We start from the raw sequence: 26855 nt of genomic DNA, 5'->3' as shown, positions 1-26855 counted from the left end.
AAATCATCTTCAGGATGTGCATAACTTACAGCTAGACTGGTCCCTTGGGTATGTGGAAGGGGGAAATGTCAACTCCATGGCAACATATTCTGTCCCGAAGCCCTGTGAAGAGCTCTCTGTGGCGTTAATGGTTCATGAGCAGAGAGAGACTGGAAGGGGAGGGTGGAATTGGGTTTACTGTTTGCATCATCTCTCCCTATTTCCCATGGGAACCACTAGGAAATCCACAGTCAAATGAATTCTGAGGCTGAATTAGCTTTTTGTATGGAGCCTTTCCACTCTGTGGAACCTTCCTTTAGGGAAGGGCTCCCAAGGCAGCTGTAAACAGGGAAAGCCCTGTCAGCACAGCTCCACCATGGTGAGTGACTTCAGAAGCACAAGGTCCCTGCATGGATAGCTCTGTCCTTTGATTACATAGGCAGATCCCCTGAGATGCAGACACTCTCTAGGCCAACCCCCTGCCTTTTGTTTAGAGATGAGAGCTCCACACCTTTTCCCCATCCCTGAGGAAATGATCTGGAGGCCTCTTCAGGAGTTTACCTGTTAGTGGGCTTTTCCACAGTGGGAAATGATCTGGCCCGTGTCTGTGGAAACTCGCTCTTGTATGAAGTTGGCCTGTAAGGTTAAAGCCTAGCTGCAATTTGAAGACACAGAAGAGTAATGTAACATGGCTAATAATATTTGTGCCTTTACAGAAGAATAAAAGGAGGCAAATTTACTAATTCTGTGGCCTTTTTTGTGCTGTGACTTTAGAAGCAGATTTTATTTTTTAAAGGATGGTTTTGCAGTTCATTAATCCATAGATAAAACAAAGCCCTTTGGGTATTGGGTATTTAACAATATGAGTTAACCCACAAAGATGCAGATAGTTTAAACCAGTCCAGTGTACATGTGCAGGAAATAATATCCAGAAGCATGTCTGTTATATTTTGGATGTGATGGATAAGGCTGTATTACTTTGTCAGCAATCTCCTACAGAAAACAGTAAATGATTTTGTCGTGAACAATATAAAATCTCTGTAAAATTCCAACTCCCTCTTTTAATTCTTCTCCATCCCAGATTTTTCTAATAGTTCCTAACCCTTTCCTCTATTGTTGATTTATTTAAGTTTAAGCACTGAGTGTATGTATTCGTGTACAGCTGTGATCTCCTTCATTGTGCTTTGCACCTGCAATGAGACAACTTGTTTATTATCCATTTATGTAGGACTGTAAAGTGTGCACAGTATTTTACAACTGGTCAGCGTGCCATACAAGGAACGTCATCACTGCTCTAAGGTGCTCATGGGCTAACGGCATAAATGGGAATATTTCTTTAAAGGGTTCTCAGAAGCTGCTTAAAAGACAAGATGGAAGAGGCTGCATTGAGATCCCTGATGCAATTTCAAAGCCAAAAGACTGGGCCCATTGTGTTCATTACAATGAAGGTGAAAGTGATCATTGCTAGTGGGAGGCTCTGCTTGGTCTTGCTTTAGGTAAACAAAAGAAAAAACCTCCTGTTTACAAATCCTCCTCTCTCCCCATAGGATGGATTAAAGGAAGAGAGAATGCTTAATGTCAACATCCTCCCTGTTCCAACATAACAATAAAATTACCCTTTTCAAACTAGAGCTCAAAGGCCACTGAAATCATCTTGAAAATGTTACTTTGTGTGTGTGTAAACAATGAGACAAAACTCACCCACTACTTAGGAACTGTTTATAGCACGCTGATGGTACTAAATCTGTTATCAATAACTTTAGAGGCCATTGTTGTTCATTACAAACTCCATTTGTTTTGTTCCAATCTGAGTCCTTGTTAGTGTGCATAAAAGGCAATTTCTGCAGATAATCACGTCATAAAATGCAAAATTTTTAGTATTCTGCATTCTGAGTAAAATGAACACTACTGTAGTTGGAAAAAATATTTTGTAAAAATGGCAACATTGTTGTTATTCAGCGACCTAGATGCGTCATGGCAGGGCTGTGTAAAAACTGTCTATTGCACCCTGCCTTCAGATTTCGCTATCATTGTTCGTTCACAGATTCCTTACAGCGTGCTCTGTCCTGTGAAGACAGAAGAAGACATAGTCCCTGTTCCAGGGATAATCTCCTGCAAACATTTACTGTCAAGTGTAGTGCTCATTGCCACAGTAGTTCCATATGATATATCTACATTTCAGAATTTTTTGTGGTCAAACGTGAATCTTAAATTGGCTGCTGCAATACTGACTGTCAATCAGTGTAGATGACCGAAAATCATGTTCAAACTTGTGTCAACTCTTAGTTAATTTGTTAGCTGATGTTATGCTGAACACAATTTGCTCTAGTTTATATTGGCCAGTCAGCTGTGGTCAGCATTGTGTCAGCAAACTCAACTCTTCACACTTCATGGTAAAATTTTATAATGCCCATCAACATCTGTAGGACTAATGACACTGAGCATCCTTCTGAAAATGTCTTATAAAATTTTGAAGCGATGAAACCAATGAATTTATATAGAAATCTAATGGAGTCCAATAAAAACTACTCTAACTATAGAATTTACTAGAGAATGATAGTGTTTCTAGATTTTTTTAAATGTATAGAATTCTATAGCAGCGATAGATTTCTTTATTAAATTCTATAGGATGATTCAAATCCCTGTAGCAAGGGGTTTTTTTCTATTAAATTCAACAGCACTTTTCTAAAAGGACACTAGCTTATCAGTAAATGTTTCCAGGAATGGGTCCTGCATTGTTAACTATTTTGAGGGAAACATTCTGCCAAGACTGCAAAGCTATCAAATCTAGCAACACTCCACTGGGAGGTGACTGAAAAATCAGGAGAAAATGGCTGTCAGCATTTTGGAATGGACTGCCTTTTCTTAGATACATTCTGACAGCTTAACCAAATTATTCCAGCTAAACAACTTTATATAACAATAATGAACTTATCAGTTGCTCCTGTATGTTTGTCATCCAGTTGTTTATATAAGATCTAAGAACATCTTAATAATTATATAATACCTTAGAAGGTTCTGAGATAGCTTTATCACTTGTCTCCCAGGAAGGAAGGCTGTACATATTGGAGGATTTTCTTTTTGGGGTCTTTTTCATGCAAGTCTGGAAGTGCCTCTTAATTAGAAAAACTTCCAAATAAGTTTGGGCTGTTGTGGGATCCCCAGTGTCTCTGTTATTGGGGCGGGAAGAATAAATTGTTATTACTCTGATTATGGGAACTGTGCTTGGAACTGTACTTGGCCTTTTGTTATGATGGAGGGACTCACCATCAACTGAGTAGCACTCGCTAGGCAAGGGACATGGGTTCCAAAACTCTGTGAATTGAGAGAGACTTGAGACAGGTATTAGTACCTGGTGGTGTGGGTCCCTTTGTGAGGGCCTGAAGCACCAATTGCACCTCTGTCTCTCTCCACTGTGGAATGTCAGAGCTAATTTTGGGTCTATTAAGAGTCTTGCTACAGGTATTGTGCTGCATTCACTTTGGCCTTATGGTGCACCAGCACTAAGGCTCCCACTACTATGAGCTGGAATCACTGAGAGCTGAAATCACTGAGCACTGTGTCAAGTAGTGGGGAGCCGGAAGATCTAGAGTGCAGCGGTGCTGTTCATGGATAGGCTGGCGGAGTGTTCGTGAGATGGCGAGGTGAGCAGAGCTGTTCGTGAGACGGCGAGCTGTGCAGAGCGGAGCCGGTCGTGAGACAGCGGTGTGTTCGTGAGATGGCGAGCTGAGCAGAGCTGTTCGTGAGACAGCGTAGCAGAGCAGAGCCCTGTGGGGCAGTCAGCTTCAGGACACGTAAGGTGCCCCTTACCTCTTTCCCCCACACACAGGCACATTTTAGCCAGACTGGGGAGTAACACTATGCAGATGAACTTTTGAACTCTGGGGCTGGACTTTTTGGACTTTGGGTGATTTGTGGATTGTTGGACTCAAGAGACGTTTGGGTTCTGGGACTCAAGAACCTGAGGGAAAGGATGTGGCCCAATTTTCTGGGGTGGGTCTTTGCTCATGGTTTGGTTAATGAACACTAGTTGTGGTGTTTCCCCAATTTAATGCTGATGTCGTTTACCTCATGTTATTAAAGATTCTCTACTACACCGAGGCTCTGTGCTTGCGAGAGGGGAAGTATTGCCTCTTTGAGGCGCCCAGGGGGTGTGTAAGATTTTCCCAGGTCACTGGGTGGGGGCTCGAGCTAGTTTTGCATTTGCTTTGATGAGAGGGAACCCCTGTGTACTGAACCCGGCCCTTGCTGCTATCAACTTGGCCTGGCAGAAGGGTTACATAGGATAGGCCAAGTAACCTCCCCCCGACTGGAAAAAGTATTTTATTGCAGTAATAGTCCTGTTGGATATATTTATTAGTTTTATTTGCTTCTGTTCTATTAACATCTGTTGCATGCGTGAGATTTCATTGTTGTTGCTGACTTCTCTGAGGAGCGTTTCTGTACAAAACAAGGAAACATAATCATTAGAACACTGGCATCTTTCAGATTGTTAGACAGTTGATAGCCAATATGGGTATGCACGCATGTTTGCCTGTAGTCTCCAAAGGCCAATTGTAATATTGTTGATGGAGGTGGGGGTTATGCTGGTGCTTAAAAAACACCTAGATTTTTTAAAAAAAATCTTGATTTTCTTCAATATTATGTAAACGATAAGAATGCACGTATATAAACCTATTTATCCAGCTTTTGGTTAGCTGAAAGTCGGGCATGTCTCTACACATCTATGCATTTCTCTTCTGCTTAGCCCATACCCTGTTTTTCTAAAGACTTGTACTGTGACTATCATACCAAAAAGAGAAAAGGCTACTCTTCACACAATTTCTTTTATTGGATGGGCTGGACACTTCCCATGAGTACACAGTGTATATTCCCAAAGGAATAATGGCTTCCTTGAAACAAGCAGATGTAGGGAACATTTTAAATATTAATCAAAAACTGTTCCTCCTCAACTCCAACCTCTCAGTTGGTAACTTTGTAACCTTGGCATAATGGTTAACTCTGAACTTTTCTCCTTGATCTTGTATTTTTGTGAAGCTGCCACTATGACAGTGGAAACTCCTACCTTGACTCCATTGCTATAGAAATCTTCATCTTCCACTTCATCTCCACTTGAGTACTGCAACAACCTTCAGCATTGAATAACTAGAACTTGGGGAAGCAGACTTCATATGTACAAAAAGAAAAGGAGTACTTGTGGCACCTTAGAGACTAACCAATTTATTTGAGCATGAGCTTTCGTGAGCACGAAAGCTCATGCTCAAATAAATTGGTTAGTCTCTAAGGTGCCACAAGTACTCCTTTTCTTTTTGCGAATACAGACTAACACGGCTGTTCCTCTGAAACCTGTTCATATGTACAGTGCTGTTGCTTGCCTTCTTGCACGTACAAAGAATATCTTATCCTCAAATGCCTTTACCACTATTCATCTCTGGACGCAGTTCAAAACTGTATAAGCCTTTCCCATGAGAATTTGACTTTATGCTACTTCTCACTCCCCCTGTTCTGTTAGCACCCAGTCTCGTTCCCTCCACGCAATCTCACCGTTTTTGGGTGTAAGAGCCATTTTTCTGCAGGTCTTGCTATATGGAAGAGCCTGTCTGTAACTCATCACCTCATTCACACTTTCAAACATTTCATATCTCAGCTGGAAATACAGCTTTTCCCCTTTGTCTTTACCTCTTGAGCTCTCTCATTTTTCTGTAATGTATTTATTATTTAACTTTGTCGTGGAACTATTTAAGTGTGAAAAGTATTTTGGAAAATGCTTCATATGAAAGATGCTACAAAATACAGTTAAATAATTGTAGTGCTGAAATGATCTTCAAATACTGTATGGAGTGTGTAACTCAATTTTTTTGTTTTTTTAAATAACAACAAACTCAGTTATTCATTTGACGACATGCTATTTATTATGTGAAAATCATTGTATGATATAAAGGTACATTTATAGAAGTGACCTTTTTCTCCCTATTTCTTCCCTAGTCAAAGGTTTATACTTGCACACCAACATTATATCTGGACTTCAAGCTGGACAAAGGAGCCAAGCACATTCAGCACAAAGGTAGGAAAGATTTCATTGACCAGTTTAACAGACATTGAAGCCACTTCTCCTGTAATGGGTTGAGTATGAATCTCGGTATCTTTGTATCATTATAGGTAAAATATTCTCCTTATGGAGTGTTGTATATCCTCAGAGTTTAAAAGTTAGTTACCCTTGGCCAAATGCTGCCCTTGAATACAGGGGCATAATTCTCATTGATGTGAGTATCGTCCATGTATCCAAGGGCTGAAGATCCTCCCTGTATCTAAAGTATAATACTAGGTTATCAGGCCAAATTCTCATGCCTGAAAACCATTAATAATTGGGAGATGTAAAACTAGTCCAATTCATGTAATTTTGGGAGACTGGTTTGGAGAAAGGGATGTGCCTGGTTTGGATCCACTAGTTGGCAGTGACTAAAAATGATTACCATCCTCGCCTGTGTAGTGGCTTGAGTAAAAGGATTGGTGCGCTCAGATTTGGGGTTGGGGGTTCACATCACAGTTGGCACTGTAGTATCTTTATCGCTGTTCTCAGTGGGGAGATTTCAAAGTAAAGCAGCAAGAGGACTAAACTACTCTCTTCCCTTCACCGCATTAAAGTTGAAGCTATTGGTGAGAGAATTTGCACACAGTTGCCTGTACTATGCCTTGTCTGTGGATAAATAGGGCCTCCACTCTCTGGGATTGTAAATCCCAATTTATAGCAGGGTTCAGTGGCCCTTCCCTCACTGCGGGGGTGGGCCTTCCATTACTTTGGTGGACTGTGCTCACCAGTCCCAGTCATTGGATAGGCTCACCACTAAATTCACTTCACTGGGAAACATTAAGAAGATTAAAACCAAACCAAACTAATAAACAACCTAAAGTTAATTGGTTAGCTCTCTGTATTGGCCCATGAGAAGCTACTTCAAATATCTTCAAGAATCAGCCATTTTCCTAATTTGATAGCAGAGAAGCAGTTTGACAAATGGTGCAACATTATTAAAGCACAGACTACTTGAGCCTTACAGTTTAGCTGTGGTATTTCAAACATTGTTCTCTCACTATTTCCTTGTATGTAGAGTTTTAATATAGCCTTTGTAGATTTGTTAATTAATAGATTACACTCTGTTGTATAGCAAATACCAATACAATTTGGAGGATTTCCCACCAAATCTACTGCAAAGAAGCATGGAAACAGTGTAACAATATGGGATTTTCATGTACATCCATTTTATTCTATAGTGACTACTAATGCACGCTATTTCCAATTTTTTTCTGGGTCATCTTCGTGATCCCTTCAGACTAGACACATCTAAGAGTTCAGCAGCAGGTCAGTTACTTTGCTTCCTCAGAAAACAGATGTTTATGCACAGTATTTTTACAATAGCAGCCGAAGCAAGTCAGTAAAATGTTGCCCATTACATTCTATGTCACTTGCAAAGAATCTAGGGCCCAATCCTCCTTCATGCGGTAACCTTTACTCTCGTGAACAGTCCCAGTGAGTTCAGTAGAGCTCCTCATATGTGTAAAAATTGGCAGGACTGGTCTCATAATTAGCAAAATCTCCATCATTACCAAATTCCTTCACATTTGCAACACATTTTTGCTTGTTAGCTTGAGAAAAAAGAATTCAGTGTTGTTCATTGCTGTAACTGTTGTAAAGTATTTGCATAACAAATTGATTTTACTTCTAGTAAAACAATGTAGAGTTGTTCGCTGTCTTACATTTATGGCGGGGGAGGAGGGAGATAATCTCAGGATTTTGGAACATGCTGCATATACAGAAAAACAAATTACCTGTATATGCATTTGTCACAGATTTCATCAGATACATTACTCATGCACCATACAAATAGTAAATGTGACAAGTTTGGCCTGACATCTCATCTCAAAATATATATATATACCATGCCGTCATTCTGTTTGTGTGTGAATATATAGCAAACTGTGTCAATCATTAAGGGCTGTGTTCACTCCGTTGCACATAATGGCCCAGAACTTGGCCTCCAATAATGCTGCTTTTAATAGGACAGCTGGGGTTTCTCTCAGTGTGGGGGATAGCTAGGGTGCATAAAGCTGATACCCTTCCCCTTCTTGGAGGTATGTCAGGTGTGGGAGGAGGCGTGGCAGTCCCTGGCTGTGAAATGGCCCCTATAATTAGGAGACTCTGGCTTCAATTTAGTAACGTATTTAAATACCTGCTTATGTCTCATGCACTTAATGGACTTAAGCCCATGCTTAAGTGCACTGCTGAACTGAAGCCTGTAACCCAGCCTTCTGTGTGCGTGAAGGTGCAGTGCATAATTAAGCAGTATTCTATCTGCTATAAAACCAGTTCTTTTCAACCCCTTTATAAACGGTGTTACGTGCCTGCTACAACATGGATGTTTCAGAGAGTGTCTGTAGATAAGCATAATCAAATTGAGCATTACCCTTTCATCATGCTTTTCTCTCTCTCTGTATGTTACCAAATTTCCAGTACAAAATGTCAAATCTAATATTGTGCACTGGGCAGGAAGGAAATCAGCTTATGGGAGCACACAATGGCTCACCCCAAAAAGGACAACCTATCAATAGAGCATCTTGCAAGTCTTGGCTGGTTCATTTCTTTTCTTTGATATTTCTTCAAAAAGAATTCTCATTGTAATTGTTTTATATATTGTAACTTCACGGTACCTTTTTTCTTATTGTTTGAGGGTTGCTCATCTTGTGTTGTAACCGTTGAAATGCTTGTCATAGGTGTGTTGCTTTTATGATGATAATGTACCTCCGTAGGTGGTGTGGACTGAGAGAGCACTTCAGTAAATGTTTTTACTATACATTTGTGCAGGAGCATGGTTTCCCTTGTGTGCAAATGTGGGAGAATGGCATATGAGGTGCAGCTTGGCATTTTATGAAATACTGAGGCCAGTTCTTGCCACAGAAAGGCAGGCACAACTCCCATTGAGGGCCATCCTCTTGCTGAGGATGGTGACAGGGGCCAATATGACCTCACTTTCTCCCTGTCCTCTTGTGGTTCCTTCCCAGTCCTTCCCCCATTGAGATAGGTTCTTCTTTCTCCCGCAAGGTGCTTAGGCGGTGTGACATTGCACTCTATATGATTTTATAAAAATATGCTAATGACAAAGCCCTGGCTGGGATGATTTAACTGGGAATTGGTCCTGCTTCGAGCAGGGGGTTGGACTAGATGACCTTCAGGGGTCCCTTCCAACCCTGATATTCTATGATTCTAAGGATTGTAATGACTGGAACCATGGTACTGGGATGTCTGGCTGCATGACTGCCCTGTAGATTACATGACACATTATAAACTACTCACTTTTACGCAATAATAAAAATACCTGATGCATAATAATGCCCATCACTGATACCATACTTTCCACCCAAAGTGCTCTGCAGAGGAGGGTAAGTATCATTTCAAACTGCTTTACAAACCAAGGGATGTGACTTGCCCAAGGTCATAAAGGAAGCCAGTGACAGATCCAGGAACAAAACTCAGATCTCCTGATGCTCAGACCCTGGCCACTGAGCCTGGATTTATTGAAATAACTGAGCTGCTGAAACATGTGGTGTTGTCTTAAAGTAACTTTTGAATAAACTTTAAAAATGAGGCTAATTGTGGTAAAACTGGACCCACCGAGGAATGTGTTTCTGTGAAGGATCTTTTATTGTGCTTCCAAACTCACCCGTTTTCATAGGCTCCATTTTAGAGCTCTTCTCTTGGGATATCTGCCTGCTAACTGTTGCCTGGTGGTATAATTTCTGGAGCTGATATCACTAAGGCGAATTAGTATTGGCAACCCTGACTTCATTCTGCTGATGACATCCTTAGGGAGGGGTGATCCTTTCTAATGGTCATTCAACATCCTGTGTAGCTCCAACCTAAACTACTCTGAAGCAAAGAGGTGGGACTTCACAGTCAGGGAAAGGCTGTCTGTTCTCTGTCTGCCTTTAGTCTGCAGCACCTATGAATGCTTACCTGTTCGCTATAACCACATAGTGGAGAGACATCAGTTTATAGAAAAGAATCCCTTGTCAGGGCTGCTGAGTCACACCCCAGAGTCACCCTGGTAGTCCTTGAAGCAGGACAAGAATTACTAAAAGGGGAAGCCAGATCCTCTACCTCTGGTCTGTCCCCTTTGAATTACCAGCTGGTGATTCCCTTTGTGAAGGGGAAACCCATGGGGGTGTCAAGCTGGTTCTCTACCACCTGCTCCTAGCCCCTGCCCCATGCCAGGGACAGGATGGATGAAACGAGGAATGGACAGAGCACACTGCACTCTGGCAAGCCCAGGCTAATGGAATGGCCTGTTACTGATATTAGAGCCAAGAATCTGACTCAAGAGCTGCTAAGACTGACCAGCAGGAAATATATCATTTAAATAGGTTTGTTTCTTTTCTCAGACACTGATTTATTTGGAGATGGGAAGTTTCCCCAAACTACCAATTTCCTAGCTTCATATCTGTATGATAAATATCTTCCCGGCCAGGGAATGAGTGTATTTCCCCTTTCATATTTTTGTTCTGTAGTTGGCATTATCATTTGCTAACTGTATCACAACACGCTTTTTACCTTGGTCCACTGCTTCAAAACCTTTGTGTGGCTTCAACCTCTTTACTCTAGGAACTTCACAGAGTAAATAGCGGATGCTCTGTAACCTGAAGACTTTAAATCATGATTTCAGGACTTCAGTAACTCAGCCAGAGGTTAGGGGTCTAGTACAGGAATGGGTGGGTGAAGTTCTGTGGCCTGCAATGTGCAGGAGATCAGACCTGATGATCATGATGGTCCCTCTGACCTTAAAGTCTATGAGTGTGAATATAATGTAACTGGAATATGCTTCACGCAAAAGGTCTCTTGTAAGGTATCATTACAAAGCTTATAATCTACTAAGTGTGGTCATCCTGTTTGGATAAATGTATCACTCTTGTATCTGAAACTAGTGTGACAGGGCAAGAACAGATGGCTATGGAAAAGTAGTGGGAGACAGCTATATTAGCCCCAGGCTAAACAAATCCCTGGTACCAGGATAAGTGAAATGGCAGCTGCTCCAGGTCAATTAAGACACCTAGGGCCAATTAAGAACTTTCCAGAAGGCAGGGAGAAGGCTAGATTGATTGGGACACCTGAAGCCAATCAGGGGCTTGCTGAAAGTAGTTAAAAGCCTCCCAGCCAGTCAGGTGGGTGTGCATATCAGGAGCTTGTGGGAGGAAATTGTGCTGTTGGAGAGGCTGAGCAGTACACACCATATCAAGCACAAGGAAGGAGGCCCTGAGGTAAGGGTGAAGTGGAGCTTGAGGAAGTGAGGGCTGCTGTGGGGGAAGTAGCCCAGGGAATTGTACATGTCATGTTTCTAAAAAGCTAGCTACTTTAGCTGAAACTATTAGGGTCCCTGGGCTGGAGCCCAGAGTAGAGGGTAGGGCTGGGCTTCCCCCCCCCATTTGCTCCCTGATTAATCACTGAGACTGGGAGACAACAGAGACTTTGCAAGGAAGGATAGCTTCTCCTCACCTCCCTCGCTGGCTTATGATGAAAATGGCTCAATAGTCTGTGACCCTTGTCTCTAGAGAGAGAAAGGTTATGTAGAGGGTCATGGTGAGCCTCTGAGGCTAGTGAAATCTGCCAGGAAATGCAGGACCCACAGAGGCAAGGACAGAACTTTGTCACACTAGAAATATAACTCTGAGGTCCTATTGTAGTTATGCAAAGTGTGGACCATTAATGGGTGGTTTGGAATCTTAATGTCTCCCATTAACCAGGACAATTACCTGTAGATGGCTCTGTTTTACTTGTAAGTCTTCCTGTATACCTGTGGGCTGGCAAATGGGTAATGAAGTCTTACAGTGACATGTGATCATGTTACGTGAACTGGAATCCATCTTTAACCTAGTGCTTTTCCATTGAGAAGCGGGGTGGGAACCCAGAGGGACAAAGGATTCTTGCCTTATGCAAAAGATATATAAGTGGCTGGAACAGAACAAAGGGGGCAGCCATCATGAGAAATCCCTTAGCTACCACCTGAGATGGAACAAGGGCTGTACCAGGGAAAGGATTGTGCCCAGATCAGGAAGGTGTCCAGTGTGTGAAAGAAATTTATTGAAACATCTGAGGGTGAGATTTTATTTGTATTCAGTTTTATTACTGTACTAGACTTAGACTTGCATGTTTTATTTTGCTTGGTAATTCACTTTGTTCTGCCCGTTACTACTTGGAACCACTTCAATCCTACTTTCTGTATTTAATAAAATCACTTTTTACTTATTAATTAACCCAGAGTATGTATTAATACCGGGGAGGGGTAGACAGCTGTACATATCTCGCCGTCAGTGTTATGGAGGGTGAACAATTTATGAGTTTACTCTGTATAAGCTTTATATGGGGTAAAACTGATTTATTTGGGGTTTGGACCCCATTGGGAGTTGGGCATCTAAGTGTAAAAGACAGGAACACTTCCTAAGTTGCTTTCAGTTAAATCTGCAGCTTTGGGCATCTGGTTCAGACCCTGGGTCTGTGTTGGAGCAGAGGGTGCTGGAGTCCCAAGCTGGCAGGGAAAGCAGGGGCAGAAGTAGTCTTGACACATCAGTTGGCAGCCCCAAGGGGGTTTCTGTGATCCAACCCGTCACAGCGGGATCAGGGCCTCCCTGCTTATTCTTACCTCTCCTTAGATTAGGGTCCTTCCCGCCGACTGGGTCCTTGTGGTGGGGGCAAGAGCCCCATGGCACCACTTGCTGGAGATCCATGGGACTGTCTTCCTGTGAAGGGGTTGCTCTTCCACCTCACTGGGGGCGGCTGCAGCCCACACAATGGGGAGAATGGGCCTGATCTGTCTCCTGTTGAGTAGAGCTCATTGGGTATTTTCTGACAAAATGTTTTTTGCTGGAAAACGCTACTTCATCAAAACTGAAAGTGTTCATGGATGAATCTTCCCCTTTGAAAAAAAATGGAAAAAAATATTTTCCTATTTTGGAACTTTTCATTTTGAAATTTTCACTTATTTATATTTCAAAAAGGTTTAAAAATGTAAAGAGTAAAATCAGAAATGTTTTGAAATTATTGAAACACAATGTTTCGATTGACCCAATCAAAGTTTTTTTCATATTATCAGTTCACAAACATTTTTGAGATTTCAAGTTCTCGTCTTGGTCTGGCTTGAGAAGAAATTTCAAAATCTTAAACTCACAAGATGAAGAGACCATTTCCCGTCCAGCTCTGTAGTCAAAGTCACTGTGAGTCATTCCACTGACTTCAGGGAGTGCTGGATCAGAGCCAGTATTCACTCACTCACAAGAATGATGTGAACACTTCTCAGGGTTTGCACAGTGCTTTGAAGATATGGTAGGCGATGTATGTGCTAAGTATTATTAAATGGATAGTGTCAGGTCAAATTTTTATCCAGAATTTAAGGTTTTGTAAAAACTATTATTTACAAAATCTAAAACCCATGGAAATGTTACCATGGCTATTTTTTAATTCCAGTGAGAAGAGTTTTCTTAACCATACATTCCTCTTTTCTGTTTGTAAATCAAACATCACAACATTAAATGAAGTCATGAAAACTTGAAAGTGAAAATGACTAAAATTGAGTGAAAGTGACTAGTTTATTTTCAGTGACCACTGAGAAATATGCAAAATCAACAAGCAGTAGCAGGTAAAATAGTTATGTCAAGTTCTTTTCACTTTTCATAATCTAAAGTGGTGTTTGCCAATAAGTAGGAAAATTAGAAAATGATTTTTTTTACTTTTAAGACTTTTGAGAGGAAGCAGTGCAATTTAGTGGTGTAATACCATACCCAGAGTACTAAACTGATCTAGAGCTCTTAATACATACTGGGGAACCTCTTCAATAAAGGGCTGCACAATTGCACCCTGGAGAGCCTTTGTCACTCTGAAGCACATTTCCCTTATATACCCAAACATTGATACAAGGGGATTTATTGATCTTCATTCTTTTCTCACGCTGCTGAATACTGACTTACCTGTATATTTTCCTTCATAACTGGCTTTTTTCCTGTGCCAGTGTCCCTAACGACTCACAGAATTCACTCTCTTTGACAGAAGGACTGTGATGTCACATTGTATTAGTGTCTCAACTATATTAGTCCAGTCTGTTCTTCAGAGTAAAAAATTGTGGAGGGGAAGAAACTAGTTAAAGATGTCTGACAACGCTGGGTATGGTCATTTGTGGCTTTTTTGAGGATTGGGATGAGCATGAAGTGTTTTCCAGCTCAGAAAACCTGCTTCCATGCTGAAGACGCTAGTGCAGCTTTGTATAGATTCACTGGCAATCGTCCAATGGTGGGAAAGCTAGTGACTAATCTACCCGAGTGCTCTCACTGTTGCCAGCACCTATAAAGCTGCACCAGTGCTAGAATAACAGTGAGAGAATTTCTGAAAACCCAGAGCCTTTTCAAGTCTTCTGCTGAAAAGATGCCACAGTTGGGAAGTGAAATGAATGGAGTAAGAGGGATTTTAGAAGGCTGTCATGTGAATTTGTGAGAATCCTTTGTGTAGGATTGGAAAACAAGCCACATTTTATATACAGTGATTTCACTATTTAATTTTAGATCTACTGTGTTTGCAGTCTGTGATCATCATTATCATGGCAGATCCCAACAGGACATAGCCTCCTTGCAGTTCGAGCACCACCCAGACTGATGTCTAGTTATGTCTGCCATGCGCAATCTTACCATGCCACTGAAGTTTCTGGTGATCACATGATTGCCAGACATGTAGCAGCATTTGTTGGTAAACACACTTCCTAATTCAGAAGTCCTCTATCCTAATATAAGACTGTACCAAGAAAGCTGCTGGCAGAGGTGGCTGATGGATTTGGCTATGGATATCTTCATTGCTAATCTTGTCCTGCTGCTTAGTATGGAGTAGCTGACAAAGATAGCGAGAATCAAAACTACCAACCCACCACTCTTCATCCTTCCTCAGCACCCACATTTTACGGCTGTCCAGTAGAGCGGATGTAACTGTAGTCCTATAGAGCCACAGCTCATAGCAAGTTCAATGTTATGACAGCCCAACAGAGGCCGCCGAAGGGCCCAGGACATGGTGGTGGCTGCTGCTGATATATGAATGTCTGCAGTTTTTGAGCATCCTCCAGCACTGTCTATGATGTTGCCCATGTATTTGGCAGTTGCCACCTCCTCAGTGTCCTAACCACACAGGTTAATACTTGACTGGTCGTAATCTGGAGCTGGAGGCTGCTTGATGGTAACGGCCAGGAACTTAATTTTGTCTGGATTGATAACCAGACCAGTGCACTCTGTTTCTTGCCCAAGCAGATCAGCCATCAGCTGTAGTGATTCACCAAACTGAGCCAACATGACAATTTCATTGGTATATTTGAGGTCTCAAAGGAAAATGGTGTTCTGTTCAATGCCTACTGCCTCCTCAAGCTTGTCCATCAGCCAGTCAGTGCTGATATTGAACAATGAAGGTGACTCAATGCAGCCTTCCCGAACTCGAACGTAGTTTTCTGTTCCATTGTAGAGCTCTTCAATCAATGACACTATCTTCCCAGAGATGCCAAGTCACCTCATCGGCTTTCACAAGCTTGCTCATTGCACTGAATCCAAGGCCTGATGGAAGTCTATAAACAGTAATGTGCCCAGCTTATTAAATTCAGCCATCTTCTTAAAAAGCTGTCTCAAGGGAAAGATCTGGTCGATAGTGGACTGATCAGGTCCAGAGCCACACTAAATATCCCGGCCTCTACCATGAAGTGTATCGTTGATTTGAAACAGTAACATGGATGATAATAACAACAGCGTAATACCTCTGTGGTTGCTACATTTGCCCTTATTGTCCTTTTCTGAACAGAGGCAGAATAACTCATTTCTTCCAGTCATCTCAGATGATAAGAGTGCACCAGATGGTCTGGAAGAGCCTGTGTACCCATGGTACAACAATACTCTCACCTGACTTCAGCACCTCAGGGTTGACATTACAAACCCCTTGTGGCTTCCCACATTTCAACTTATGGACTGTGATCCAGGTCTCTTCTTGGTTGAAAAAAGATGGCAGTACCGGAACTTCCTGACCCGCTTCAGTCAGAAGATGCACAGTAGGTGGTGGACTGCTGAGGAGTGTCTTGAAATGATCTTCCCATTGATACAACTCATCTTGCAAACTTGGACTGACTCTTCACTTGGCAAGCTGGTGCCACCTTCCCCTACAAACGTTGCAAAGTTGAATAGAGGATGTGAAGGTTGTGCCTGGGGACAGCCTGATCTAAACCGGCTTCATGAGTGGACCACCAGCACAATGACATGATGACGTTTTGCAACTTACACATAGGGTCAAATGCTGTCTTCAGCTGTGAAGATGGACTTACGCATACAAATTCAGCAGTGGATTATTTTGGGCTACAAGAGGAGCATATTGCAAATATAAAAGAACACTCTGTCCCTAAGCTTAGTATAGAAATGGAGAATTTAAAGCCCCAAATATCCAGAATGTTATACACTATATTGCTGTTTCCCAGATACTGTACTTACAATCACTATCAGAGAAATTCCATTATGGTGTCTTATGTCATCTTTCTCATTTTTATTCTAATAATAAGTGTCTTTTGGCCTGCCCATGTTTCCAGTGAAATCAATAGTAAAACTCATATTGAGTTTACTGGGGAAAGGACTGGGGCAGTAGAAGTTTTAGCAGAACTTTTAAGCCTGGCAACATAGTGCAGAGAGAGAGGTCGTTGGCAGAATGAAACAACACCTTCCTGAAACAATAGGATTATAATAATGCTAATTAAGTGCTGTGTTGCAGCTACCTGTTCTCAAGACTCTATGCTTAACCCATTTTTCCATATGTTTCTATATATGGAGAAAGCTGTTGAGCTTACAATAGAAGTTTATATATCGAGTTTTTCCAGGCTAATGACAGACTGATAAACAGGGCCCAACTATCTGCATGGTCTGGGCCTCAAGCCCAGACAGTTGGGAAGATGTAGATTGTTGCAGTTATTCTCTGCAGTAGTACACCTATTAGATGTGTTCTTTAAATTTAGAAAAAAATAAGGACTTGGAAGGAAAATCCAGAAAGTATTTCAGAGGGGCATGTACTTAAACTATGCTTTCTTACTGCTATAACAAGTCTCCAGCATAGATGAGAACTACATAATAATAGCTTGTATATACCACTTTTAGATTTCCAAGGACTTTCCACAATAGGGAAACTGAGGCACAGAGCAGTGAAGTAACTTACCCAAGGTCATACAGCAAGTTAGTGGCAGAACCAGGACTAGAACCTTGGTCTTTTGACTCTGTCACCTGCCTTAACTACTGTATCAAGCAGCTTTTTGCACAGCACACATTTGCGGGTGGGGCGGCAATGTAAGTGTATTCATTCTTTGGGATTTTTAAAAGAATTGTTTTTTTGGGGGGTGGGGACGTGTTTTCTTTTGGAAAACTTAACAGGTTGCCTGATTCTTCCACTACAAGGATACAAGTAACTCTTATCAACGCCACTAGCACTACTTCTGACCTGTGCCAGATGTAACTGTAGACCAGAAAAAGTTGCACTGTGTTCATTTGTTTGTTGGTAATTATTGAATTTAAATATAATTATTTGCAGAATCCTCGTTTCTGCAACATTACCATTGCAAAGCGAAAACCAACCAGAAAAAAGATCTAAAACTGTGAAGGTTAATATTTCAGTAGCAATGTTAACTTGGCTTCATTGCACAAAGCCAAATATAGGACAACACATAGTGGATATTAACCAGTATACTTACAAATCTGATCATTAATTGAAAATCATATAAACCTTTTTAACTCACCCTAATGACTGGGAAACCCATGCAAATTATTGAATTTTGGACGTTACCAAGTATGTGAATGAGTAGGACCTAATACAATCACCAGTGAGAATACTATATATCTCAAATGAGAAACCACAGCTTCTATTAAATTTAATGATTTCCTCCAATAACATTAAAAGAGAGATTATTACAGAACAAGAATGGCATCCTTACGTTTAATTGCTCTCCTCTGTGGCTTGCATGGTGAGGGTGTGACTATCAATCAAGTGCAGTTAATAATAGAAGGAGGCTTCTAAACTAAAATATGTGGTAAAAATCTTATACCAAATGACAGAAATTGACTCAGGAGATGGTTGGTATGGATTATAGGGAAAATATTTACTTGGGGTAAATTCAGCATTTCATCTTACAGAAGAGAAATGAAGAAAGTTAGCAAGGAACTCCTTGGAGAAATTAATGGGCCAAATCCTCAGATGGTATAAATTGCTGAAACGACACCAGCCAAGGATCTGGCCCCAGGTGTTTAGAAGAATTGCACAAAGAAAAAGGGTCCAATACAATAATAAACTGTTACAGCAGGTAAGGAAAATGTGTTACTGACAGAGAAAACTGAGAAAGCTCTGAGGCTAATACAGAATTACTGTGAGGAAAGTAATAAAAGTGGATACGATTCTGGAATTTACATTTCAGAGCCAGGAAAGAAAATCCATAAATATATCTCATGAAAGAAAAAAGAAGGCAGACTTAAGTGCTTTTCCATCCAAGGAGATTTGCATGGAATTTGTGGTATTTTCTCAGACTTTATGCAGCCAAAACAAAAGGTGGAGAAAAGACATACTGAAAATGATTTAAAACAGGCAAACATGCCTAAAATCTGAGGGCACTGGCAGGAAAGTTTGGAAGACCTCATTTCAATTTGGGGGAAAGGGACATGCAGTTAAAATGTCTACAATCCGATGAAGTAAAAGATCCGAAGGGACTATTTTGTGAATTCCGTAATTAGTCAGTGGCCTGTCTGGTCATGCAGTAAAGCTATTTAAAACATTTCTACAAAGATGGAGTCTCCCAGACTGTACATAAGAGGAAGGAAAAAATAAATCCAGAGTGTATATAAAGTACTGTGATGTGCCAAATTCTTTGTGCCACCCACAAGTGTTAGAACTGCTCAGTTTTATACCGACAAGGTGGGGTGATGAAAATGAATCATGTTGGAGAACTTTGAACAGGTTTTCCTGGCTATTTTCAGTGACCTTTCTGCCCTCTTTCTGTGCTAAAGTTCCACAAAAATAACAAGAGAAACTAGATAATTTATACAGGGGAAATAGTAAAAGTGACCACAGAAAATGAAACAATAGGAAAAAACATCTAATTGTTTCCAGTTATAGTAATCTTAGGGATTACTTATAATGATACAAAATTTTCAGATGAAAATATGAGCTTTTAAATTGCTGTTGTCCCTTTAAACTGAAATAAATCTGTATAATTACGAGAGCCACTGTGGAGCGTATCATGGAGAATGGAGCATACAGTATCAGTATAATTCCATGCAGTGTTAAATATGAGTACATTAACATTACGTATGCTTACCTTTAATATTGTTTGATTATATTTCAGGGTGGACATCTTGTATTTACATGCTGTCTGGCAATCTGTATGTTGGTAAGTTTCCCATGAAATTTTATTTCAGTTGTTCATAGGGAGGATTCAACTTATTAAAAATTACTGTTCTGCAGGAAAAAAGGAAAATCAGACCTACAAAAAATTTAGATCCCATACTTAAAACATTAAAAATAACAAAGGTATGTGGTTTAGTGCAGTGATCTGTTAGTGCAATCGTTTACAGTGTACTTCCACTGGGTATCAATACATGTGCCATTGATACCATCAGGTTTTAATAAAAAGTATCCCAAAGAACATATTTACATTAAGAGATTATATATTTTTTTCAGATCTGTTTGACAACATAACAAAACTGATAATGGCCCCTGTCGGGCAAGCTGTTCTATGTAGGCTGACTCCTATGCCTTCACAGAATCCTCACGGGGCTCCACACAGGTGCAGGCATCCACCTTTATAAAGCAACTTGTGTGCTGTGCTCATTAAAATGGGCTTTAGAGCAAAATGACATAGACATTGTCTCGAGCAAATCAAGGAATATGACTAGTGTAACGTTCCATCTCTTTAATGTTTTTTAAACAAAGACTAGTCAGTTAATAATAATCTCTAGCTCTTATATAGCGGTTTTCATTAGTAGCTTTCAAAGCATTTTATAAATGGGGACACTGAGGCACAGAGTGCTGACATGACTTGCCCAAGGTCACTTAGCAAGCCAATGGCAGAGCTAGGAAGAGAACCCAGTTTTCCTGAGTCCTAGCCCACTGGTCTGTACATTAAGCCATGCTGCCTCCCATAAGTGGGCCCTCTCTCCTTCAATCATTTGTGAGTGGAGCCAGCTGCTGGCTTCCATATGCTTCTAGGCCAACTTGGTCTGGGGAGAGCAGGTCACTGTTCCTAGGTCTGGGTCTCTCAGACACACTCCTGGGTGAAGAACCTTTGCCTGACACCCTTCCTTGGGACATGGGGCTCTACAACCCGGCCACAGTAAACCACCAGATCACTGCCTCAACCCTTCCAAGCCCCTGGTTCCTTATTCACAGTGCCTCAGAGTTTCACCTAGCTGTGAGCACACTGACCTTCTTTCAGAGACAACGTAGCAGGCAAGCAAAGGATACAGGCTTAGCAAAGGAATTTCTTAATCACAATCACTTTTAGGTTATGTGACAGGGCAAGGCCAGATGGCTATAGAAAAGTAGTGGGAAATAGATATATTAGCCCCAGACTAAACAAATCCCTGGTACTAGGATAAGTTAAATCGCAGCTGCTCCAGGTCAATTAAGACACCTGGGGCCAATTAAGAACTTTCCAGAAGGCAGGGAGAAGGCTAGGTTGATTGGGACACCTGAAGCCAATCAGCGGCTGGCTGAAAGTAGTTAAAAGCTGCCCAGTCAGTCAGGTGGGGGTGCATGTCAGGAGCTGTGGGAGGAAGTTGCGCTGTTGGAGAGACTGAGCAGTACACACCATATCAGGCACAAGGAAGGACGCCCTGAGGTAAGGGTGAAGTGGAGCCTGAGGAAAGTGGGGGGCTGCTGTGGGGAAGTAGTCCAGGGAATTGTACGTGTCACGTTTCTAAAAGGTCAGCTACCATAGCTGATACTATTAAGGTCCCTGGGCTGGAGCCCGGAGTAGAGGGTGGGCCTGGGCTCCCCCCAACCTTTTCCCCCTGATTAATCACTGAGACTGGGAGACAACAGAGACTGTGCAAGGAAGGATAGCTTCTCTTCACCTCCCTTGCTGGCTTATAATGAAAATGGCTCAGTAGACCGTGACTCTTCTCCCTAGAGAGAGAAGGGTTACATGGAAGGTCACAGTGAGCCTCTGAGGCCAGCGAAATCAGTCAGGAAACACGGTACCCACGGAGACAAGGACAGAGCTTTGTTATGTTGCAAAGATCTGTAACTCTACAGTGCTTACTGTGACAAACAGTCCTGAGACACAGCCTGTTCTAGACTGTTCTCAGTATTTCTGAGGTCTGGTCAGCATTTCAGACTGGGCAGACTCTCCTGTCTTTTCTGTCTCCAGCACAGTCTTCTGGCATGTGGAGGTGGACATCCCCCTTCTCATACTCATACACATTGCAATGTGCTTATGATGAGTATAACTATTAACAGTAGGCTAACTTTTGGCTTTGCCCCAGGTCTATGAAAGGGGCAGCACGTAGTTACACTGCGCCAGGAGCAGACCAGGAGCCAGATTGAATGAGTGTCCCAATCTGGTTCCTGGCTACCCCTCCTGCTCAGGGGACAAGGGGAGGTATCCATGTCAGCCCTCTACCGGGCACAGGTTACTTACCCCTGTGTGCCAGCTCAGCTGCACTTGCTGGTGCAACATGTGGAGGGAGTCAAGGTCCCTCCCATTCCATGCTCCTGCCCTCATGTGCAAGAATGGAAGTAGCATCACAGAGACAGCTGTCTCCTGTGTTGTAACCTTCCAGATGTGTTGCTCATGCAGGGGTGTGCGGGAGTGTCTTACATCACCTCCTCACTCCATTGTGCAGGTGTGCTTAGGGCAAGGCACAACCTTGCTCTGTGTTGGCAACCAACAGAAAAAGAATAAGACTTGGTAGCAGTATAAAGTTTGATTGCATGTCCGGCGGTGTTTCTAGCTGAATATTTGCATTCAGTTGGTTTGGGTAATATACCTTATAATACTAGCAATTGCAGACTTTTCATTCTTAGCTCCAGAAAAAAAGAAATAAACCCTTTGGGGAATACATAAACAGTAGCTGAGATAGTCACACTCTAAAAATATTACAGTGTACATGTAGAACCTGGTTTTTCAGGTTGCTTTTCCTTTCCTTTTACAAATGTTTAGACAGCCAAATCTAACAACACTTGCAGCAGAACTATTTTCAGTGGGGCTTTTCTGAACAGTGCTGTTAGATTTAGCATTCTTGGCCAAAGTCAGTGATGGAAAATATTTATCTGATTTGGCTGTATTTATAACTGACAGCCATTTTAAAAACTTTTTTCTTCTCTTGAAACTTCCTTTTTTAATTAAAGAAAAATAATGATAGATAAAATACTAGAGAAATCACCTGTGAACATAGGCACTATCCTCTTTCCTGCTACTCGGCAGCCCTTTTGCAAACATTTTACACCTAGTCTTTTTTTGCAATATTGACTAAATTTTGTAACATCTTACATTTATTTTCCAAGGGCCTACCATTCAACTATGAAGTCAGAAATTGCTAGAACGGGAACAAAACATTTGGATTACATCTATATCTGTACCTCATTTTAAGTGATCCTTCAAATCACAACTTTATGGCTCCCATCCATGCACTATTAAAATGAGTGGGAAGGAGCAATAATCCCATATAAAGTCCGACATGCAGTTCCTTGGCAGACTTGTGCTAGTCAAGTCTAAATTCTGATTCCCTGGAAGAACAGTAGAAGAGAAATCACTTAGGAAGCTAAAAGGTCATTCTTAAAAGGATGTTGATGCTATGTTCAGAATATGGGCCACTTTAGACTTTATTTTATTGCTTTGCAAAGTCCAATTCAGTTTTCAAAATGAATGCTTCGGTGTTCTTTCTGTGTATAAGGAACAAATTCATTCCAGCACTCCTTGAATATCAGACTAGGTGTGCACACAAAGGAACACAGATGAGTATATTCACTATCCTTGTACAGCTGCCCTTTCAGCGATGCTTGATAGCTTTTAAGGAATCTTAGCTCTGTCCTTCCACATGACACATGGCGACACATCCTTTTCCAATTTCTTCATGATTTTGTACCAGTTAACCAAGCCTACAAGAATTACATTAATCCAATATACAAATTTTGTTTGTCTGAAAGGTTCAGTACAATTTCATTTTTCCATTTTTAAAGCCCTCCCCATGTTGAAGGGCTTAGAAATGTCAGTACAAGAAAATAAAGTCATTTCTTACTTCTACCATAATTCAAGGTGTTAGTTTTGTAAATTATTCCCACCCTGCAGCCTACAACTAACTCAGAAGTCCACAAATCAGGTAGGGACAAGAGTTTGGGATTAGGGTAGGGGTGGGGGAAGTCTTCATATCAACCAGAAAAGCCAAATCACATCCTGCGTATCTGTGACTAACAGTCTTTCAAGGTGAAAAGGGACCATGTAAGGTCCTATTCACCACTTAGGCCTCACTTGCACCTTTAATATTGATCTTAAGAGGGATCTAAGCGCAGGGGTGAAAGTAAAGCCAAAGACTTACCAGTATGGGGGCCGGCTCCAGCCCCCGGAACGGGCCTCAGGCAGAACGGGTGGGGCTGGGGGTCAGTGTCCCCTGCCAGCCCTTCCACGCTGCCTGGCCCACGCTGCCCAGGGCTCCAGACGCGATTTAAAAAATTGCGGTAGCAACAGTGGCGGCCGGAGCCCTGGGCCCTTTTAAATTGCCAGCCCCGGGGCAGCTGCTCCTTTTGGGCCCCTCTCGCCGCCCCCTCCATCGGTGGCTCTGCCAGTAGGGACCCAGCAGGGCCGCCGATGGGGGGCACAAAAGGGGCAGCAACGTTAAAGCACTGCCATGGCAGCGCTTTAAAGTCAGCTGGGTATGGGCCGGTACTGGCAGCCACTTTTTACTGGTACACCATAACAGTCCGTACTGGCTTATTTTTATCCCTGCCTAAGTGACAGGTAGGGCCTTGTGAGGGACTGCTACACTGGGGGTGAAATGCACTCTTAAAATCAGTAAAAATCCTATTTGAATATGCACCAAAAAGCTTTCATAGGAATATGACTACTAAAATTCCAGGCACTCCCCTCCTCCCTGTCTCTTTTTTTATCCTTTTTATTAGCAAGCGTGTTAGCACTAGTGCAGTTCTCAATATTTTCTATCCAACAACACCATGTTACAACAGAAAAATGGTTAGGGACTCTTCTCTCTCCCCTAGCCTGTAGCCATAAGGAAAAGGAGGGCAGCCATCACCTCCCAGACCCGTTTGCAATCCCTAGGTTGAGAACTCACATATTAGTGTATCAGATACATTCATCTCCATCACACTTCTTCTCTCAACTGGATAGTACTCTAATTCCTATGGCCATGGTCTATCAGAGGATGCACATAATAGACTTGACAGTGGGGAGAAATGGCCTTTGTTCATCTGCTGCAGAAAGGAAATGAAAAGTAAAAGACAACTGGGGTGGACAGTGGGTATGTGTAAAAGACAGAGTGGGAGTGTTAGAGGAAGATGAATTAAAGAAAAGCATGCATGTTCTTAAATAAAATAGCTCTCAGCAGAAGGGATGACTAATTATTTCATAATTTGCAGCTTTGATAGTGTCATGCATTGTCTTTTTACATATCTGGTCTATTCAAAGGATCTGATGATGCCCAAGAGAAAATAGAACCCCATCTCACAGCGGTGTTGGATGATGGTGACTGTGTTCAGTTAGAAAACAAGGTAATCCTTATCCTGTTCTCATGCTTGGAGTTTGACTCAATTCTGTAAAAGATTTTGGATGGGAATTATTAACATTATTTCTTTGATTGGTATTTCCATCAACACCCCCCCCCCCACCCAAGTCTTTTACTGCACAAAATGTGACAACATACCATAAGAAATGTTAGGGCCAGGAAGAGGCCAGGCATCCCAGAATGCCTGTCCTTTTCATAACTGGTCTTAAAACTGTTTTCTTATTTTTTCACTGTACACATCAATTCCACCCTTGCGCTGGAAACACATCTAGATTAGGGGTAAAATCCTAACTGGGGAGCTTTGCCATTGATGTCAGTGAGGCCAGGATTTCACCCTAGGTGTTTGTTTCAGCTCCTTTAAAATCCCTTTCATAATTCTGAAAATTCTAACTGGGTCAAAGTGAAGTGTCCCCTTTCACAAGAAAGGCAAAGCTCAATTTCATTAACCCTAAAAAAACAGAGAATCATAAAATCATAGATTAGGGTTGGAAGAGACCTCAGGAGGTCATCTAGTCCAACCCCCTGCTCAAAGCAGGAACAACCCCAAGTAAATCATCCCAGCCAGGGCTTTGTCAAGACAGGTCTTAAAAACCTCTAAGGATGCACATTCCACCACCTCCCTAAGTAACCCATTTCAGTGCTTCACCACCCTTCCAGTGAAATAGTTTTTCCTAATATGCAACCTAGACCTCCGCCACTGCAACTTGAGACCACTACTTCTTGTTCTGTCATCTGCCACCACTGAGAACATCCTAGCTCCCTCCTCTTTGGAACCCCTCTTCGGGTAGTTGAAGGCTGCTATCAAATCCCCCCTCACTCTTCTCTTCTGCAGACTAAATAAAGCCAGTTCCCTCAGCCTCTCCTCACAAGTCATGTGCCCCAGCCCCCTCATCATTTTTGTTGCCCTCTGCTGTACTCTCCAATTTGTTCACATCCTTTCTGTAGTGGGGGCCACAAAACTGGATGCAGTACTCCAGATGTGGCCTCACCAGTGCTGAATAGAGGGGAATAATCACTTTCCTCGATCTGCTGGCAATGCTCCTACTAATGCAGCCCAATATGTTGTTAGTCTTCTTGGCAACAAAGGCACACTGTTAACTCATATCCACCATCTCATCCACTGTAATCCCCAGGTCTTTTTCTGCAGAACTGCACTTAGCCAGTTGGTCCCCAGCCTGTAGCAGTGCATGAGATTCTTCCATCCTAAGTGCAGGACTCTGCACTTGTCCTTGTTGAACCTCATCAGATTTCTTTTGGCCCAGTCCTCCAATTTGTCTAGATCACTCTGAACCCTATCCCTACCTTCCAGCATATCTACCTCTCCCCCACAGTTTAGTGTCATCTCTGAACTTGCTGTGGGTGCAATCCGTCCCATTATCCAGATCATTAATGAAGATGTTTAAGTGCTTCAAAATGAATTCCTTGAGGACCTGCTCCTAACGTGAATCTCAATCAGCCCCATCTATACCCTATTGAGATCATCCTGCCTTCTTGTTGTGTTCTGACTCCACCTTGGGCTCAGTTCTACTCCTCACTCACACTGAGAAGAATCATGGTGTGGGCAGTGTGTGTGGCAGAGACACACGGAATCCAGAGTTGCTTGTGCTCAGACACAGGCTGGTGCGTGAGTGAAAGCTCTCTCTCTGCTTGGAGGGGACCTTCTTCTAGAACTCAAGGACAGGAATTTTGAAGGAGATAGATTTATTTATGCATTCACATGTATTCACTCCATTGGTCCCAGGCCCTAAGTGCATTGCAAGGTGTAAATAAAACAACATGGTGTTGGTCATGAAAAGGGGCAGAGTGACAGCCTTGGAGATTGAGATTCTCAATAGATTCATGAAACACATCCAGCATGAGTAGCACTAGCTTCCCTTTGCCACCACAGTGTCTGAAGGCAGTCCTGGAGGGAGTACCTCAAGGGGTCAGAGGAAGAGAATCATGGGTACCTATCCAGACTAAAAATAGGTTTGTGTTGTGTATAAGGGCGATGGACTCAAGAGAGAATGAAAGGAGAACTCATTCTCCATGTCCACTCACTACTCATTCTTTCACTGAGGAACTCA

The 26855-nt window shown here is 42.1% G+C and overlaps 1 protein-coding gene across 1 annotated transcript in view; it reads left to right on the top strand.

The window, feature by feature from the left end:
- Window positions 1-26855, top strand: part of PIR (pirin) — a 73535-nt gene that overhangs the window by 36576 nt on the left and 10104 nt on the right. Inside the window, 3 exon segments of the mRNA XM_048836884.2 lie at window positions 5965-6043; window positions 19398-19442; window positions 24693-24775. Of these exon segments, the coding sequence (XP_048692841.2) occupies window positions 5965-6043; window positions 19398-19442; window positions 24693-24775 (207 nt within the window).

This window comes from Caretta caretta, chromosome 1, assembly GCF_965140235.1.
Source record: "Caretta caretta isolate rCarCar2 chromosome 1, rCarCar1.hap1, whole genome shotgun sequence".
Taxonomy (NCBI): domain Eukaryota; kingdom Metazoa; phylum Chordata; order Testudines; family Cheloniidae; genus Caretta; species Caretta caretta.
The sequence above is the reverse complement of the archived record's forward strand: the minus strand, read 5'-3'. Positions and strand labels throughout refer to the sequence as shown.